General features: G+C 41.8%; 1 protein-coding gene across 4 annotated transcripts in view; it reads left to right on the top strand.

The window, feature by feature from the left end:
- Nucleotides 1-19,804, top strand: part of Atf6 (bZIP_ATF6 domain-containing protein ATf6) — a 47,890-nt gene that overhangs the window by 19,101 nt on the left and 8,985 nt on the right. For 3 of the 4 annotated variants that reach the window (XM_089581205.1, XM_089581207.1, XM_089581203.1), the window contains exons 4-10: nt 1,670-1,928; nt 3,147-3,478; nt 6,188-6,265; nt 9,196-9,303; nt 10,821-10,912; nt 15,499-15,786; nt 16,978-17,160. In XM_089581205.1, the coding sequence (XP_089437331.1) occupies nt 1,670-1,928; nt 3,147-3,478; nt 6,188-6,265; nt 9,196-9,303; nt 10,821-10,912; nt 15,499-15,786; nt 16,978-17,160 (1,340 nt within the window). The remainder of the gene's footprint in view (nt 1-1,669; nt 1,929-3,146; nt 3,479-6,187; nt 6,266-9,195; nt 9,304-10,820; nt 10,913-15,498; nt 15,787-16,977; nt 17,161-19,804) is intronic. The other variant, XM_089581204.1, reaches the window with a different exon arrangement.

Genomic DNA, 19,804 nt, shown 5'->3' on the forward strand with positions numbered 1-19,804 from the left:
AGCGGTGGTCCCACTGCTTCATCTGTGGAAGCGATCTAGGTTCATGCGAGAAGTGCTGCTGTCTGCCTCGTCACTATCGTCCAAGAATGCTTGTGTGAATAAGACTTCAGCACAATTCAGTGCATGCCAGGTCACCAGCCAATTTGATGATGGATTACTCTTGCCAGCACTGTCATCATTGCTATAGTACAACCACAGGACCCCTCTTTAATAGCCCCAGTCGATAAAGACCAAGCTGCAGTTTGAAAAGATATAAATGGAAGTGTCAGGGGGATAATGAGAAAGGTGGGGTGATCAACCAGGAAAAATGTCCAGTTGGCTGCCATAAACAAGGGAAGGGAATGTAGGGAGCGAACGAGAAAAAAGAGAGCAGAAAAGTCAGCCATGTGATCTCTCTGATGACCAGTAAAAAACAAGGTGAAAAAAAGCAATTTATTCATTTGGGGCCACTCAGTCCTGTCATCCTTAAATATCTGGAAACACTGTGGGGAGTCTTCTGGGCAACTGAGAAGTGGAACCACAGTTGCAGGTTATAGCTTCAGTGAATGGCAATACTCCATTTAGCACAGAGCTGTGTCAGGGGCAACTTATTGAGCATACAAGTGAGGACAGTGGCTAAAATTTCAGCAAGTTTTCAAAGACTAAAAAGTAGGAGTACAGAAAAAAAGGCCTGGTACAAAGCGGCTCTCATGGAAACTGGGAACAGTATGTACAGCTGTTTTCAGAAGTCTACGGAATATGGGAGCCTAAAAAAAAAAAAAAACTGGACTATCTAAGAGTGCTGTCAAGGTGACCTAGAAAGGAATGCTGAAGTTGACACCTCGCTCTACAACCAGTACACTGTGCCTCTCAATTCCAGATGGATAGGAAAATTGAAAAACCAGCTGGAAAAAGTAGTTGTGAAAAAGTTGTAAAATAAAAAGTAAAAGTTGTGAAAGTAAAGTTGAAAGGAGGCTAAGGAAAATTGGAAGGTTGATGGGAACCATTGTATTCCATTTAGGATAAGTGCTGCAGTAAGCCTAAGCTGTGTTGCTGGAACTTTTTTTTTTTTATGATGGAGTGTGAGTGGGCTTTAGGTTCAACTTTTACCATCTTCTATAGCCTGCACATGCATGGGTAAATTTTAGTAGAGGTGCAAAGATGATTGTAACCACCAGGTATATGAACTATGCACGTTTATTTGAATGTCTGGACCTGCTCAGGGGCCCTTTAAAGCATTTCAGGTACTTGTGATCGTCACTGTTAACTGAAGGGGCAGAGATGATTGTAACTGGCATATCTGCACAGTGTACACGTTTATTTAAAATGTTCAGACTTAGTTGGGGGCTCTTTAAAATCATTTCGGTTACTTACAGTCATCTCAGTTAAGTGTTAAAATTTGAGAGAGAAAAGCTGCGAAGTGTTTTCTACTCATGGGTCTTGCGAGCTTGTTCCATGAGGTTGCATCTTAGGCCTCGAGTCCATATTTCAAAGCAGTGATTTAGACTACAATACGCATCTGCCTTTATGATTGCATTTTATTCACATGCCACAACCAAGGCAGGGCATATTACAGTAATGGGCTCTTTGCTAATCTTCCCTTTGTAGTTCTGCATGGGCTGTGCTGTGCACCTCTTATTTCTTCGTGTTCTTGTTGAATAACTAAATGCCTCAATTTTGGCTTCTCCAGGTTCATATGACTGAACAAAACGTTTTGTGGGGTTCACCCATTGCCAGCACAGTGCCAGAGACGCCTCCTGACACCCCACCTACTCAGAGTGGCTCTAGCACCCCTCCACATTTGCTGGATTGCCCATCATATGTGGCAGGTTTCTCAGCTTCATCGCCCACTGCCTTGGAGCCAGTTGCGGTGCAAGTTCCAGTGACACAGCCACAAGTAGGAGTGCCATTGGTAACGGTGCCCTCACCCACGGCTACAATGGAAGCAGGTAAATGTCATATTGATACATGGCTGAGAAAGGTGCTGAAATGTACTGGCTAGCATCAGAGCTTAAGTGCAGAGATCGATAATGGTGCTTAATTTGAGAGATAAAAAATGAGAGCTGTTGAACCAGGATTGTGGTTCACTGTTTGAAAAGTTCAATGCCAGACATGAGCAGCATTGTGCTGTGGTAGTTGTCGTAAGGCTGATTACAAGTTTGTGCAACTTGGGTAGGACGGTGTTCCAAATACTGTTGCTTAACTGTGTTGCACATTCTTTTATAAGGAATGGTTGTAGGCAAAGCGTTTTTAAGACCTTTTCACTTGCTTCAAGGTCCTGAAAGGCAACTGTTGACCTTCTCTTGTTAGAGATGGCCTTTCAGAACATTTGGAACAAAAGCTGGGATGCAAAGCAGTTTATTATTAGTTCTGCAATGATACAGCAGCTCAGTTTGTTTACTAAGGTAGCCAAATCCGTTTTACATCAGTGCTATAAGCCTTAGCTCTCAAAGTAATAAATAAACTGCTTTGAAGCACATCTGAACCAAAAGTGTGGCAGTTTTTATTGTGCACTGAACATGTTGTCAGCTTTGTTGTCATCGAGACATTACCGTTATAACATTTTATTGAAGCTCTGCAAGCCCAATTATTTCTTATCTTCGTTAGGCTAATACCTCCAGACAGCAGTGTTCCTGAGGAATTTTGCTCTGCATGCGTCGTTAATGAGTTCTAAAGCTCCTGTGTAAGCACTTTGGTGATAAGCAGGTGAAGTTTGTGCATGTGCATGTTTTTGTGTGATTTACTGATTTCTGAGAGTGAATGCGCTTGAATGTTTCCGGAACTGTCTTTCTCATTTTGGTGCTGAGTGAGCTCTGTGAAGATAAATAGTGCCTTTAGATATTCCTGTTTAATTAATGTGCGCATATTCTGCAGGTTGCATGTTATGTAAACATTTTTGAATGTGTAAAAATAAGTTTAACAAGATGTGTGCTGCTGAGCTGGCATGAATTTTTTTAGACACTGAGAAGGGTGAACAAAGTGAAAGCAACCTTTCTGATTGGAAAGCAATCAGTATTTTCATCAGTGTGTTGCAGTTTTTGTTTTTCTCAAGTATATGGACTCCTTTTGATGCACATTTTCATTAGCAGAGGTGTGCGGTGAGTGTTCAGTCTGCCAGAAATCTTGTACTTGATAGCTGTGCTTTGTGTGTACTATGGCTTTGGCAGCACAACAAACACTGATGCTGACCCGGGCGGAATTTGACCAACTGACAGCTCAGGGAGTCTTCACCATTAAGACAGCCACATCAAGAGGCAAGTGCAGCATCAAGACAATCACTGCGACGCCCAGGATTGTATCACCACAGGCACTGACAACAAAAATGGCCAAAGCTCCTCTCAAGCTAACCGTGCCTGCTCGCAGTGCTGTGGTATCTGCAACCAACGTCAGCAGTGTTGCCACCACAGCTTTGCCCGTCATCAAGAGTGAACCTCTCACCATTACCAATCCTGCTCTCCTCTGTGGAACCACGAATGCACTCTTGCAGCATATCAATGATGTGCGTATTTTCACCCATTTACACCCTTTTCACCATTTACAATAGCATCTGTGGACTTGTGCATGTGCTGTAATGACCACATTGCTTTGTAATGTAATCTTGCCATCTTCTGGGCTTATGATTAAACTTGTAGCAGTAGAAAAGCAGAAACGGAAGAAAATGACATGTTTACTTTAGCTGACTTTATATATAACACATTCTGGTTTTTTTTTTTTCATACTGCAGGAGCACGGAAACAATGCAATTCCACTAACTTATCACAAAGCATGTGCAGTAAAAATTAATGTATTCATAAGCTGAAATGAAAAAAGCAACTTGCTCATGAGATTGTGGAAACTGAAAACATAAAAAAAAACAGCTGAAAAATGATTTCTTCGGTATCACTCTCAAAGAAAGATGGATTTCCTTGGAACCATAATTGTGACAGAATGCTGGACTTGTGCTGTTTTTATGTTGCCACTGTGTAAAAAAAAAAAAACGAACGTGCTATGAACTGCATCAGTTGAAAGTTGGCACGTGTTGTACACTTCATTCTGTCCCTGTGTTTCAAGCGCTACAAGTTTTGTCATTAGCAACCAACTTTCCCAAATGGCTAACGTGATCTGTGCGTGTTTGCAAAGCTGGGTGACAATCACAGAAAGGCACATGAAAGCATCCTTTCCATTTAAGCTCCTTGGAAGCCTTTGTACCTACTAACTGGCCACTCTTGCTTCATCCAAGTGACAGATAGTGGTGATTGCAGTCCAGAGAGCAGGAAGACAGCGAACTTCTAAACAAAACTCTTTATTTGAGCTGACTTGTGCCTACAAAGTAGTGATGCAAAACTATTGAAAAATTGACTGTCGATAGTATCGATAGGTTTTTTGAAACTATCGATAGTGTAAAAAAACTATCGATAGACTATCGATAGTATTATCGATAGTCTACTATCGATAGTAGAATCGATAGTAGTACTATCGATAGTGTTGCTATCGATAGACTATCGATAGTACTACTAGCGAAAGCAGGACTATCTATAGTGAAACTGTCGATGGTAAGACTATTGATAGTAACAATATTGATATTATGCATTCGTTGGCCAGCGATATAACCAAAACATTTGTGATACCTGATTGGTTTGACGGCCTCATGAGGCTTAATGTCCCAAAGAGACTCAAGCTAGGAGGGATGCCGTAGTAGAGTTCTCCGGGTCAATTTCGACCAGCTGTGGTTCTTTAACGTTCACTGGTTCAGTTCGGAAAAATACCCGGAACTGCAGCCGATGAAAGAACAAACAGCACAATTTGTGCTAGCTGGCTGACGTAACTGCTACAGAAATGGTTTTTGTACACATGCTTCACAACCAGGGCATTCGCACGCTAACATTTTATCCAGCAACTTTACGTAGGGAAAGTCTGCAGAGCTTGGTGACGTGTAGGCCACGAAAACGGGCGAGTCCTGTCAGTTACTCATACCATCACCTCCATACCACACACTCGGGGAAAGCAAGTCTAGGATGCAGTATGTACGCGTGGTTGATTTTATATTATCGATAGTACTGTATATAACAAGTAGTATCGATACGGCTATCGATAGTACTATCTATAGTACTATCGATAGTCTTTTTTACCATCGATAGTTCGATAGTGACTCAACTGTCGATAGTATCGATAGTACTATCGATAGTTTTGCATCACTACTACAAAGGACTGAATGAGTCGGCTGCAGCGTAGCAACATGTGTGCTCTAAGGTTCGTCGAACCGAATACCTGCCGCTCTTGGCACTGCTCAATTTAAAGCTGATAGCGAACTTCCGAGATAAAGCGTGCAAAGTTACTAGAAAATTCTGGAACAACATAGAATCGGCTCAACCTGGATGCGATTAATCGAGATAAATCTGGTCGCGTCTTGCATCACAAACAAAGCAATAAAGCGGCGTGCCGGCAGCGTTTAAGAATGAGCAAACGCTACGAAATTTGCGGCACAAGTAAACACCTATCGTTTCACATGGCAACACGTTTGGACGCTTGTTTTTCTTATCTTAATTTCCTGCCGCCGCGGTGGCTCAGCGGTTATGGTGCTCGGCTGCTGACCCGAAAGACGCGGGTTCGATCCCGGCCGCGGCGGCTAGAATTTCTTTGGAGGAGAAATTCTAGAGGCCCGTGTACTGTGCGATGTCAGTGCACGTTAAAGAACCCCAGGTGGTCGAAATTTCCGGAGCCCTCCACTACGGCGTCTCTCATAGCCTTAGTCGCTTTGGGACGTTAAACCCCATAAAACCAAACCTTAATTTCCTGTCAAATTAAGCTGTGTGCTCATTACTGCACTGTTTGTTGCTTACTGATGCATTTATTATGATATTAGGTTTAAATTTGTGTAGTCTGATGTGTACTGTGACTGCTCAGTATCATAGCGAGTGGTAATTTTGCAGGCAAGTGTTTGTTTAAGATTACATTATTATAATTGTTTTGGTGCAAAGGAAGCCTCATTAAATTGTCTGAACTTCTTGCTTGTACCTGTCGATAACAGAGCCCCATTAAATGCAATCCTAACTTGTCTTTTGTTCACCATTGATGATTCCCTTGCATTCCTTTGATGCGAATCAAGGTTTTTCCGTCTGTGTCAAACCTTTAGTGTGGTACATTGTCCGTAATGTCAGGCTTGAATTGTACCATGGTATTACTGCTGCGTAAATAAGAAGTATTTACAGTATATTTCACTTTATTATAGACGAAGGCACTAAAAAGGCAGCAGAGAATGATCAAAAACAGGGAATCTGCTTGCCTATCTCGGAAAAAGAGGAAGGAGGTGAGTTGCTGCATTTTTTTCTCAGTTCATTGCTTGAAGGCGAATAAATTCGACAGTTTCATGCTGGTACCGTTGATTGGGACCAAATGTGAACTCATGTTCTAGTACAGCTGAACTCAAATTATGGCTTACCTGAAACTTGATTAAGGTCAGTTGAAAAAGAAAAAGGGTCAGATTTATTGTGTTGATAAAGCAGGCAACAAATCCTTCTAATCCTCTCATGTGGGTCCTTTCCCGAAGGAAAAATTATATACTATATATATTCTGCACAAGCCTGGTGTAGCTTGGTTAGTGGTGACAACCCCATGCTCTGCTATTGGCCAGAGGGCACTTGTAGTTGCCGTAAGGTTCTGCTTAATTTCAGGGACAGTGCTCTGTTTATTTGCAACAGCACAACATAAACATTAGGGACAGTCTGAGAGTGAGAAATGTTTGATCATCATCCAGAACAAACAATCTATGTTGGACTCCTCTTACGGTAAACTCCACTAAATTGAGTTCTCTAATGAGCTGAACAGGTTGCATACCATTGTTTAGCATTCCTAATGCACAGTGAAAACAAAACAAAAAAAAAAGGCAGTGAACCTGAACTATTAAACTAGTGCAGGTGGGTTAATGTGAACTACCTCTGTGCAGTGATGTGATAGCTGCGCCAATTGCGCCGATGTGCGCCAAAAGGCGAAACCTGCTACATCCTGCTACATTTTTGTTATTCTGCGCCAAAGCTGCGCCGCCAAGCTGCGCCGCAATTCTGCATTCACCAAGAAAATGCTGGTGAATGCAGAGCTGCTCATCAACAATGGCATAAAGACGAAGAATTTTGGTGATATTGAAAGTGGGCAGGCCTTGCTTGCTGAAGGGAAAACAAGGCTTTCAGCTGCTGTTGACAAAATGTCGCCTAAGGCAGCCAACTAGGCAGTATTTTGTAGTTAGACTGAATGATGTTGCTCACAGAAAAAAGGCACAGAATAGGTTCACTGCTTTTTGATAGGCCAAGAAGCCGAAAATTTGTGTTGTCGTGTACATAATTATTATTCAGTTCGAAACGTTGATAGTGTTTTTTCATTGTTTTTCTGTAAGCTTGTGATCTGCGTTCTAGTCATTTTTAAATAAAATTTCCAGTGGATTCCTTGTTGTCCAAAAAACTGCTGTCCTATAGGGGCTTGGCGGCTATAACACAGGGCTGATCTATACTTGGTCGCATAAAAGATTACAGGACACTGAAGTTCTAAAATTAGTTATTTGGGCCAACATATGATGTTTCACAATTGCCTCTAATTTAATTAAATTATTGCCAAAACCACGATCTGATTATGAGGCACGCCGTAGTGGGGGACTCCAGAATTGGACCACCTGGGGTTCTTTAATATGCACCTAAATCTGAGTACACGGGTGTTTTTGCATTTTGCTCGCATCGAAATGCCCCTAACATCCTATTGAACAGCACCTTTTTGTTCCCAAAGGTTTCCTCCTTATTTTACTATTTTACTTCTCGCAAAGTCAATTTTTTCACTTGGCAATGAGCCTTCAGCTGCTCCAAAAGCTTGTTTCCCTGCTCCAAAATTCCCTTTTGGCTGCTCCAAAAAGCTGCTCCAAAATGGCTTCAGCCAATCACATCACTGTCTGTGCATTTGGAACATGATTATACGAATATATGCACTACTTAGGTGCTGTTCTTGCCTAGTGAAGCTAGGTGAATTGCAGGCTGGCTTGAATATAACATGTAATTAGGCAAATTCTTTTGTTCAAACACAGTTTTCTTTGGAGCATGAGGTTTCTGAATAGCGTTCGGGAAATGTTACAGATGCCCTCCTGTGCAGCAAAGAAGCTACGATTGCAGAAACATACCACTTAACAGTTGATTGCAAATCTTTTGTGGGATGTCTAACATATTTTTCTTCTAAGCGCTTTTTGAATGGTGCCTATATGCTCTCACAGATTTTATATCAGGCACTTCTGTTTGCTTTTGATGAAACTGGCACTGTTAGAATTGTTTGCAAGTTTTGAAGCCTTTTGTTTATTGTACCAGGCCTGGTAGCCTGGCGTTTTGTTTGGAACTCTGTGTTGTTCATCATTTCGAGGCATGGATGTGTCACATCATCCGCTTGTTTGTCTTGTTTGCTGTTCCTGAAAGTTAAGGAGTGGGTATTTGAACCACTGTACCAGGAAAAAAAAAATTAATGTGAGCGTGACAGTATCTGGTGTGTGCTTGACAGGAAGCTGTAAATTTCAATCTAAGGTTATATAAACTTAGTTTTGTTACTATGTGCAGGGTCTGCATAAGGGTGTTGTACTTGTCAATGTCGTTATTAACGCAAATGGGCAAACTCCAAAGTTGTGCAGATTTAACTACCTGTGGGGTTGTTGCGATCTTTGGTAGGTCTCTCGAAACTTTGAAAGCCAGAGCTAGTCTCCTGCTTCATTTAGAGACTGTTTTGCCCATACCATGCCATTTGCTAGCCATTTACTCTCATGAAAGACCGTTGAGGTGAACAAAGCTAGGATAACTGTCTAGAAATAGCTTTTTGTATTCTCTGATACTTGTTAATTGCACTTGCATTGTGTCAGAAGCACTGCCTACGTACACTACATAGACTAGAAAAGGAAATGGGGATCTGTTATGAATAATTGCTAGTGCAAATAGAGTGATAAAAATATTTTGCCCAATTGTCCACCATTTGGGTGCTGCAACCACCACTTCTTAGTTTTCACAAACTGGGCTTACTGAGAATGAAAATCATTGTTGCAGGAGCTGAGCCATATCATTTTTCATATTTTTGTTCAGTTAGCACCATATTTGAAATTGTTTGCTATCTCATTTCTTTAATTGTTGTTTTGCAGTACCTTCAGAAGTTAGAGACTGATGTACATGACCTGACCATTGAGAATAAATTGTTTTCTATCTCATTTCTTTAATTGTTGTTTTGCAGTACCTTCAGAAGTTGGAGACTGATGTACATGACCTCACCATTGAGAATGCCAAGCTGAGAGAAGAGAATGCTCACCTTCGTCAGAGGGTAGCTCAAATGGAGGCTGAGGTGTGTGACTAAAGTGAATAATGATTGTTTTGGGGCTTGTTTTAGAGACTACACTTTTGGTAATAGATTGCAATTCAGAGCTGCAGGATAACTGTGGAAGCTGTGGAACCGCGCTGTAGTACTACAGTGGACCAACCTGTGCAAAAAGCAGTGCCTGCTTACTATATAGGCTAGCATAAAGATCATGGGTTGTGGTACTGAGGGTGCTGCTGTAGCCCTGTGGGTCAGCTTTGCTCCACGAACGGGTGGTCATGCACTGTGAGGTCAGCTTTTTTTTTGTTTGAGTGGACTCGGTAATCCATGCTGTATTCGCAGATAAGCTCGACACTGTAGTTTACCTGTGCTCAGAGGGCATGGCAGCAGAAACCAGCAGAGTGACACTCGCAACTGTGTTTCCTCCTTGCTAAAACACAGGCAACTTTCGTGCAGCTTCGTTGCATGTTCAACAGAAAAATGAAGGTAGCATGCATTATTAGCCTAGCGAGTGAAGCATGGATAAAATACAGTGCCATGGTCATCTTTTTTTTTTTTTGCATAGTAAGCGGTTTACTTGGAGGGTGTTGTCATGCCCACTCTTTAAACTAAAAATGGTCATGGGCATGGCTGAAGTGTTTCCAGAACACAATACATTTATAAAAAACCAACTACTATTGTTTTACTTTTGTAGTGAGTGGGCTTGTCGTTGAGTGAGTTCATGTTTGAAGAGCTCAAAGTAGAAACCTCGTGGAACCTATGCCTGCTATACTACTATTGAAGTATAGTAGAATCTGTATGGTATGAATCTCGAGGGGTTGTGAAAAATACCACTTGCGGTTCATATCATGAGACTGGCGACTGCGCGTTGACGATGTGGGCCTTGCTGCGCCACTCGCGGTTTATACCACATGACTGGCGATCCTGGCGTCAGTGATGTACAGGCAGTGCTTAGTGCTCGAGAGTGCAGTCCCGGCTCATGCATTCGTATCATTTGATGTGGCGCAGGAGTGTGCTCAGAACGTCAGAATTTCTACACATTGTATACAGTGCACTCTGGCCAGGGAATCTTACTAATTCATATCAGCTTGGATCATATCATCAAGATTCTACTGTATTGATGCTTTTATTCTATTAACACTCTTTCTCGTGGACATTGTGAATATTTCTTGGGCACTAATTTACGTTTTCTGCCAGAAATGTCCTTTCAGTATGGGTCATCTTAATCTTAGTCGGCTGGCCCATGGGCTTATTTAAAGCTTGAGTTTTATTGTCTGATGGTAGCGGTAATGTGATCACATAGGTGCCTGTGTTTTCTTTTTTTTAATGATTCATTTCCGCTCAACGGTGGCATCTGGTGCACCTATCGCATAGTTTACTTTTTCAAGCCTGCTTGTGCAAAGTCTACAATGAAAAAACAGTTGATGCTTCTTAAGACTGCTTACAGCTTGCTTATAGAGCAACTGAATCGAGGATTTGTTCTTGTGGCTAGGAGGAAAAACTGTGGGGAACACTGAGTGTAAATCTGGCACCATTGTTTTCAGATAAAGAGAAAGATGGCATCCCCCGGTATCAAGAAGACCACGGCCGTTATGGCTGTTATGTTCATGTTGACAGTGAACCTTGCTCCATATAGGTAAGCATTCTATATGTATTCTCTGCCTGACTGCCAGGACACTGCGCAGCCCATGTTGAACACAGTATATCACGTTTGCTTGACTTATGCCACCATGATCATGTGACGTGTGAATGGATTTTGCTTCATTGAGCGTCTGCTGGCAGAAATGATGCATTTAAAGTAGTATTTCTTGCCAGACATTCGGAGTAAGTTTTAAACGGACTATAAAACCCAATATTTTGTGAGTCAAGATAGAGTGCTCTTCAAGGGTATCAAATATCGAGATTTCATTGAAAGCCGTATCTTCTCAAAACGGGACCATAGTGTTAACCTGAAGTACTAGTGATGACTCACCGTGCAGTTTTTCTGCGCCATAGTCAGATACAACTAAAGAAGAAAGGATTAAGTATCTATTGAAGGAGGCTCTGCAATCAATGGCAGCGGTCTATTGCTACAATGTTGATGTCAACTGCCTTGTACCTGCTAGCGTGACATCACATATGGCCAGCAGGTGCCAGGCGATTGGTTGGAGGGCCTCTTCTTTTCCTGCTTAATTCGTGAGTTGTACCAGACTGCAGTCGAATTCCGCTACAATGAAATTCAGGGGACCCACGAAAAATTTTGCGAAAGCGGAAGCTTCATCGTTGGGAAATCGGGCCAGAACAATTGACATATCGGACAAGATCATTCATGAACGTTTATTTTCCAAAACTCTGTGAGCTTTGTTTTGTTCTTTTGTCCAGCGCCATGGCCCAATTTTCGTAATATTCTGGAAATCTCTGACAGGGGATGTATTCACGTAATAAACTTGCCCACTGCATTTGCTATCAAAACTGATATTTTTTTCTGCACGTTATATAAGTATATAAGTGCGCCTGCTATTGTTATGCGAGAGTTCGTACTGAGAAGTACTGAGAAGAAGCTGAACGCTGCCTTGCACCAATGGCCGCGTTTCGCAAGTGGGGAGTCGGAGCAGTCGGCAAAACTGTCCCAGGCAGTCATGCACCGCTTCACAGGGAGTGTCAGCTGTGCAATTGAAAGTGCAAGCTGACTTCACCACCCATGTTTGGTGAAATAATTGCATTGCTTTTGTGGCTTGCTGACAGGGAATCAGATATACTTCGTTGTGGCAGAGATTTTGCTGTAGCGATGTTCGTTGGTTGTGGGGTTTGACTGTAAAGATTGATAATTTTAAGATGAGTTATTTGATCGCTTGCACCTTATAAATTGTTTAAGAAATTATGACTCTTGAAGCATGATTGAAAAAGAGGCTTCAGGGCTCGAAAAGATTTTTAAAATGTGTAAGTAATGGACTGAAAAGCTCAAAAAAGCATGAAAACAATGAAAAATGTCCCGATTGGCGTCTCCACCATAGCTGGCCCAAACGTGGCATGCGTGTTGGTGACATCAAGTGTGATGTCACATATTCTACTACTGTGGTGTGAAATGGGAATTCATTCATTCAGTTATGAGTTTTCTGGACATGAAAACAGCTTTTTGTGCCAAATGAATGGGGAAATTATTGCATGGCACCCAGCCATATGACTCTATTAAGGGGGGATGAGGGTCTTAAAAACTTGCTTTTTATTTGTCGCCATAACTTGTTGAAACTTGGCACACATGTGTATCATAGAATGCTCATTTCAAATATGCATTTAGATTTCAAATATCTCACCTGGAAGAAAAGTTATCACAAAATACCATCCCAATTAGGCCATTTCTTACGGGCCTTTATAGTAATTTATCAGTTAAAAAATGCTTTTTTAAGAATATGCAGGCATTTCCAAAGGTCTACCAACAATCCTAAAGCTTTCTTTTTTCCTTTAAACATGATATATTAGCAATTAGGCGAAGTGTGGGCTAATTACTGCCACGTCATTTTTTCTTTCCAACTTTGTTATTTATTCATGATCAACAAACTGACTTTATAGATATTTTGTTGGCTTTAGGATGTGCTTTGGGCCGTTGAAGATGTCTTCTTTTTCTTAAAAATTTTTCTTTAGCCGATAAATTACTAAAAAGGCCCGTAAGAAATGACCTAATTAGGGTATTTTATTTTGCCATATATTTCTTTCCAGCTGGGATATTTGAAATCTAAATGCATATTCAAAATCAGCATGACATTGATATATACCTAGGTGCTAAGTTTCAGAAAGATATGTTAACAAATAAAAAAAGTTTTTAAGACTTTCATCCTCCCTTAAATAAGTGAATAGTCAGAAGGCAAGTTTATAGCCTCTTTAAGTGTAGTTATGCCACTATAACTGGCCACAATTCTTTAAAAATGTGTTGGCATACTAGGAACATAGCAAATTTGTTAACCAGTTGGTATGAGATTTTTTTTTTTTTTTCTTGAGTATCTTGTGGCTATTCTCTCTAGGGGAGACACGGGTCTTAAAATCTTACGTATGGCAGATGAGTATTTGTATTACAGGAAAATAACTGAAGCCTAATTAGGTAATTTCGTGCAGGTCGTTAAGACACTTTCCCTCTATTTTTTGGTTCCATCTAAAATGGAGATGTAGCCAAAGACCTGCCATGTGGAGCTATGCTATTTATATTGTTAATGAGGTACATCATCTGATAAAAATTATCAGTTGTGTACACCCTGCTTTTCACTTGTTTCACCTACTCGTGTGGGGTATGTGCCATTGTGGATAGGCACGAGCACTCTTGTGTGCTGCAGTACCACTTTGCCTTTTGCTCGACACCTAATGTGTCTTCAAGAAGTTTGTGGCTCTTTGAGCACATTGTGTGATTAGTCTGTATTTATCATTATAGTGGATGGGCCTCATAGCTATGGAACGCAGCGCAGTATGTAGCTGATTTCACCAGCATTCTATTGTGCGATTTCTTTTGTGTGGGTATTGCTAAATGCTTAGTAGATTCATTCAGCTTTTGTTCTGAAGTTTACATGCAGTCCTTATGAAGGCAATAGTTAACAAAGCTGGGTGCAGCTAATCTGTTAGAGGCAATTAGGTTGATGCTTATGGTATGTACAGCTGAATGTTCTTCTCTCGTCCATTGATGCAGAAACTAGCGGGAATGCAATGTCCACGTAAGCACCCTTTCCAGTGCCCGCACTGCTGGTTTATCTTTTTGAGCGTTTAAAGTGTGCTCTGGTTTCTTGGCCTTTGATGCTTTTATGATAGTTTCAATGTATGATGCCTTTGTGTTCAATGTGCCTGTTGCCATCATGGCAGAATGGAATTTCTTAGTGAAAAGAAGGAAAGCTTAGCTTAGAAGAGCCAAGCCTTTCTTCCAGAATTCAAGACTGTATATGGGCTGAAACATTTTGGAACAGAATTAACTGATATTTTGGATGTCTTGCTGAGTGGTTTTGGTGTACGGTCATGCCCACTTCAGCCTAGTATATAATTGCATACTTAGATTGTAATGGTATGATTTAAGTTCAGTGCTAGAACTCAATCCTAGCAGCCAACTTACTTGCTAAAAAGAAGCCTGTCATTTTATTTTGTCGGAGCAGTTTCATTTACATGCAGGTAGTACTGTTGATACATCATAAATTTTGGTAGTAGGGATTTATTTTGCACTGTTATGAAGCATATACTTTAATCAGCTTTTCATCAGATGTGATGTGTTCATATGGAGCCGTATGTTTGCACTGCCACCTGTTGTGGATGTTCCCCTAGTGTGCACCTATTGTTCATTTACTACCATTATGGAACACCACCACTGACATCACTACTTGCTACTTGATTTAGCCATGGCAGATGCATGGGTCTACTTTAGTGTTTTAACTGTGTTTGGACAGTGAAAGCTTAAGACGTCTGTTTATTTTTTTTTTTTAATTTAAGCCTGAAGCAATTTGATCTCATGTGCCATTTAGAATGCATAATCTTGAGCACTTCTAAAGCCTGCGCGACCCTTTATGGCAAGCAGTGCCATGTTGCCAGTGATTTTTGTACAAAGGCCTGTCAAGACTTTTTTTTTTTCTTTTTGTAGAGGCTTTCTTTTTTTCAAAGTTATTGTCATTTGCATGTGTTTGTATTCATTTGATGTCGTCTGCCAGTGCTGACACAGCTGCAATGTTCTTTAGACACTGCGCTTTCGGGTATACCTGGTGAGCTGCATCATAAATTTTTGCAAAGAAAAGATCACCTTTGGTTAAAGAAACTGGGAGCATATTTTGAGCTGTCTACACAGACATTGTCTGTGGTGACTGAAGCAACGAACTGCCCCTGTACAAAATTTTTGTGTGGTCCTGTGCATAGTGGTAATCTAAGGCTGGCCTTTTGTGGCACATGCGAGCATTTTTTTATATCTATCTTGTTAAGCTCTGAATTTCTTAAAATGCTTATATTTTTTCAGGTTACAGCTGCATCAGTAAGGCCATTTTTTCTTTCGTAGTCTTTTGTAGTCATGCAGATTCCTGTAAATTGTATTGAACTCCTCACATCTTTAAAAGCTGTATCGGACCCACCAGGCAGTGGCAAGTAGTGTCATAAATGCACAGCACAATATGCCGTTCGAGCACTCTAGACAAGTGTGTGGGTGACTGCTTGTGCTTTCCTGTAAAGATGTCGACTTGATGAGGCATTTTGCGCAAAAATTCTGCATTGCATTGTATGTTTCTTTTGCAGTGGCCTCTTTTACAGCCGAGTGCAGAACGATGGTGCCCGACAAGTGCTCCCAGCAGCACAGAACCCACGGTGGGGTCGTCATCTCTTGTGGTCTCAATCCGAACTGCCTGATGAGGGCAGCAACAACTTCGTCTCGGAGCTGCAGCCAGCAGTGCATGATTCTCTTTCTACGAGCAATGGTGGTGAGCCATCACCAGCAGGATTCTTAGGTGCCCTGGATGCTCAGAGCAATGCTCGCAACGGCTCTTTCAAATGCCCGTCGTCCATCAATCAAACGGAGTCTCTCAGGTGATTCTTCCTAGGGCACATCAACTGTTTCTGTAGCGATCATTCATACTTCAGCATCAATGGTGCCTTCTTGAGACAGAAGTAGCATAAATGTTAAGTCCTCATGGTGACTTGCTGCTAATTTTTCTGTGCTATAAATGGTTATTTTACCCCCCCCCCCCCCCCCCCCCCCCCCTTCTTTCCAAGCCACCGTGCTGGCTCTGTGGCTACGGTTGCCAGCTTCTGACCTGAAAGATGCAGGTTCTATCTCAGTCGTGGTGGTCGCGTTTCGATGGAGGTGAAAGGCTAGAGGCCCATGTACTGTGCGACTGTGCGATGTCAGTGCATGTTAAAGAACTCTAGGTGGTTGAAATCATCGGGAGCCCTCCACTACGACGTCCTTCATAGTTTGAGTCACTTTATGACGTTGAACCATAAAACCTAACCCCCTGCTCCCCCCAAAGTTGATTGGCTGAACCTGTAGATTGTTTTTGAAATGCAACGATGATCAGGGCTTTATTAAGCAAAATATCTTGTTGCTTGGAGCAGTTTACGTCGACCATGGTTTGCATTGCAAAGCGTCAAGCACAAGAAAATGAAGACAGAAAAAGCTTCATTGTTCTTGCCACAGCATTCATAAGCTCTTGCCGGCAGCAGGCATTCTGAATTCTTCCCTCGTGTCCTAGCGCTAGGGTTTATTCTTTGTACATGTATCATTTGCACATGTATCGCTGTTATGTTTGGCACTCTCTATGCCTCCTCCATAATAAAAATGCATATTTTTATCCCTGAAACAGCCACCAATAGTTTGTTCAATGGTCAAGGGCAGCAAAAAATTATGTCGTTTTCATTGCTAATGAAGTGACGAGAATGTACTGTACCTGTGCAAGGGTTTGGTCATGTATATAATTTCATTCTTTTGATTAAAGCTCTATCTTTTCCCTCTTTCTTGTTTTTCAGTGATGCTTGTGTAAAGAAATTTGTATGTATTGAAGTTTGTGTTCAAGAAATAATGCAGTGATGGCAAAGTGTTTCTATGCAGGAGCTTACATATAACCTTTGAGCTGTACTCCAGACACTGGAAATTGCATCAGTTCTTGATGTATATTGCTTTATTTAGTATGTAATTTGGCTCAGTAGTGGTTTATGTTAGGAAGGCATTGAAGAGACAGCTGCATTTTATTTTCCTTTTCTGCCATATTTGTTTTTCAGGCTTCAGAGTCAGCTGCGTGGCTGGGCCAATCATGTGGAGCACATGAACCTGCAGCTCACGGAGCAGCGCAAGAAACCATCTTTAGCCCAGCGGCCACCGGTGCACCGGCCTCGTCTCCAGACTTGGATCAGTACCCGCTATGGCAGCGGTGGTGGTGGAAATGAAGTCTACGCTGAAAAGTGGTGCGTTGTGCCCTTTCGCTTTCTCTACATGATGCCAAATGGACCAGTCAGCAGCAGAAAAAAAAGCTGCTGAATTACTTTGATGCTAGAGCATTTTTTTTTTCTTAATACTAGCTTAAACAGGTGTGTCCAAATGTTGCTCTCCACGCAGAGTACAGCAGTGGAAATTAGCTACTTTTAAAAGGTTTTGCAAAGCTTCAAATATTTCAAGTTTTACCATGGTTGTACCATTTGCATCATTGTCATGCACTCACTGCACTGTGCTGCAGGATACTTAGGGCGAAAATAGCAACCCAGCTGAGTGGAAATGCTTCCATTGTGCTCTTGGCACTCTGGTCATTTTAGACAGTAAGGAAAATTGTCATTCTCACTTCCTAAAGCCTAGTGCTCCAGGAATAAAAGGAACCCATTCGCATTCAAAGTTACTGTGTAACTATTCAGAAACACTGCACTCTACGTGCTGTTGTACCTTGGTGCCTTATCTTTTATTATAAAAACATCACCAGGGTATGGCTAGCAAGTGTGCTGTGCAGTCTCTGGATCAAAATTTTTTGAAGAAAAGTGTAGCCATATTTTTTGTCTTCTCAACAAACCCTTGCGGCAGTTCTGTGCCCTTGGCTGAGTGCCGTCATTCAATTGCCCTGTGGTGCGCCATTGTGGCCATTGCTGAGTCTCAGTTGGGTTCATTTGAATTAGGGAGGGGCACTGGTTTTTGACCTATTTTCCGTATTTGTAGTCCAGTCCTAATGAAACTATTTCACCTTGATCTGGTTTTATGCTGATTTCAAATCTGAAAATGGTGTTTTGATAAATTACTTCATGCGACAACTGCCTTCATAAGTACAAGTGTCTTTGGCAATCTGATTAAGAAACGCAAAGCACGAGGGCACCTAACCCTACAGAAAGAATAATTTCCAGGCTGGCTTAGCGAGAGACAAGCAACAAGAGAGGGACACAGGGCGAGTGCTGTCCTGTGCCCCTCTCTTGTCCTCGTTTATCTCCCACTTGCCCACCTGCAAATCATGAATCAGCAACTTTGCTAAAGAAAGATTAGAACTGGCAGAGCTATCAAAGTTAATAAATAAGCGCAAGGTAGCCGACATAAGGAAGTTTAGTATGAAAAGAATTGAGCATACTCTAAAGATTAGTGGTAGCTTAAAAGCTGTGAAGAGTCATGGGTAAAAACCAGACGTATGCGTCGAGACAGAGGGTAATTTCATTAGCAATATGGATAAGATAGTTAAAGTAGCCGAAGAGTTCTGCACAAATCTGTACAGTAGCCACTGTAATCAGAACGTTAATGAGAGAGACAGTAGCACGCAGCAATGGGACATTCTGCCAGTAATTCAAGGGGAAGTAAAGAAAGCCTTAGGAGCAATGGAAATGGGGAAAGCAGCTGGTGAGGATCAGGTAACATCAGTTCATAGCGAGACTGTAGCGAGAGAAGGTAAGAGATGTATACGCAATGCCTTATGACCTCAAGCGTACGAGAAGCTTGGAAGAACGCTAACATCATCCTAATCTATAAGAAATGAGACGTCAAGGGCTTGAAAGATTACAGACTGATTAGCTTACTGTCTGCTGCCTGTGAGGTATTAGAGAGCTTTAGTATAGGGTCACCCTATCGCTTTGGGGCATAGGGGAATAACGGGATGCTACTGCGCATGCGCAGAACGCTATCGGCCCTTGGATGTTTGGGTGAGTGGCGACACTAACGCTAAATCGCCGAAATAGCATGCGCCCCAACGCCACTTAACGTTCAGTCAGCATAGCGGCACCCGTCAAAGCGGTGCCTCTCGCTTCATCACCGATTCGTCGTTGCCACTACTCTGTGGCTCATGCTCACGGTAAACTAAAGGCGCACAAAGCTTTCGCTTTGGCTGAAGTTGCCTGAACCACAAAATTTCAGCGATAAAACGCGCCAAATTTTCAGATTGCTTCTATGTTTACAGAGCTGCTAGGCTTAGCGAGTACATGTTGATTGACATCAGAAAGCGCAGGAGGTTCGAACTACTGATCTCCACAAACAGGTTTGCAATTTTGGTCCAAAAAGGGGGTCATGCAAAATTGGCATCCCGGTAATACACTTTTCTTATTTACTCAGTGTATTTTATTCACGCGGATGCAAACAAAACTGAAAATAATTACATTTGCGAGAGTTACCATCCTGGGTTCCATCCGACATGGCGCTGCACGTGGCAAAAAAATTTTTAAAAATGTGAAAAGCATTTCTTGTTTATAGTGGTTGTTTCAATTATTCTATGCGAATTTAATGCTACAGGAAAGGAACCAGATATATGAAACAAAAATATTTTCCTTTGTTCATTTTCATTTTTTTAGCATTTCTTTTCTTAGCCGCAGTAGTGCTGTATTCAACGAACCCAAGCCTAGCGTCGCTGCGTAGAGGAGACCCTATTCTAAAAGTCAGCGGCGTATGTGTCCGTATCGTTGGGGCGCGCTATTTTTTGGGGCCCGCAATCCTTGGGGACCCCTGTTTTAAAACTCTATTTACTAGGGTATTTGCTAATAGGGTCAGGACAACCTTAGACTTCAATCAACCAAATGATCAGGCAGGCTTTCGTAACAGGTACTCGACAGTAGACCGTAATCACAGTATCATTGAGGTCATAGAGAAATGCGCTGA

This window comes from Amblyomma mixtum, chromosome 3 (assembly GCF_055824585.1).
Source record: "Amblyomma mixtum isolate Tamu chromosome 3, ASM5582458v1, whole genome shotgun sequence".
Classification (NCBI taxonomy): domain Eukaryota; kingdom Metazoa; phylum Arthropoda; class Arachnida; order Ixodida; family Ixodidae; genus Amblyomma; species Amblyomma mixtum.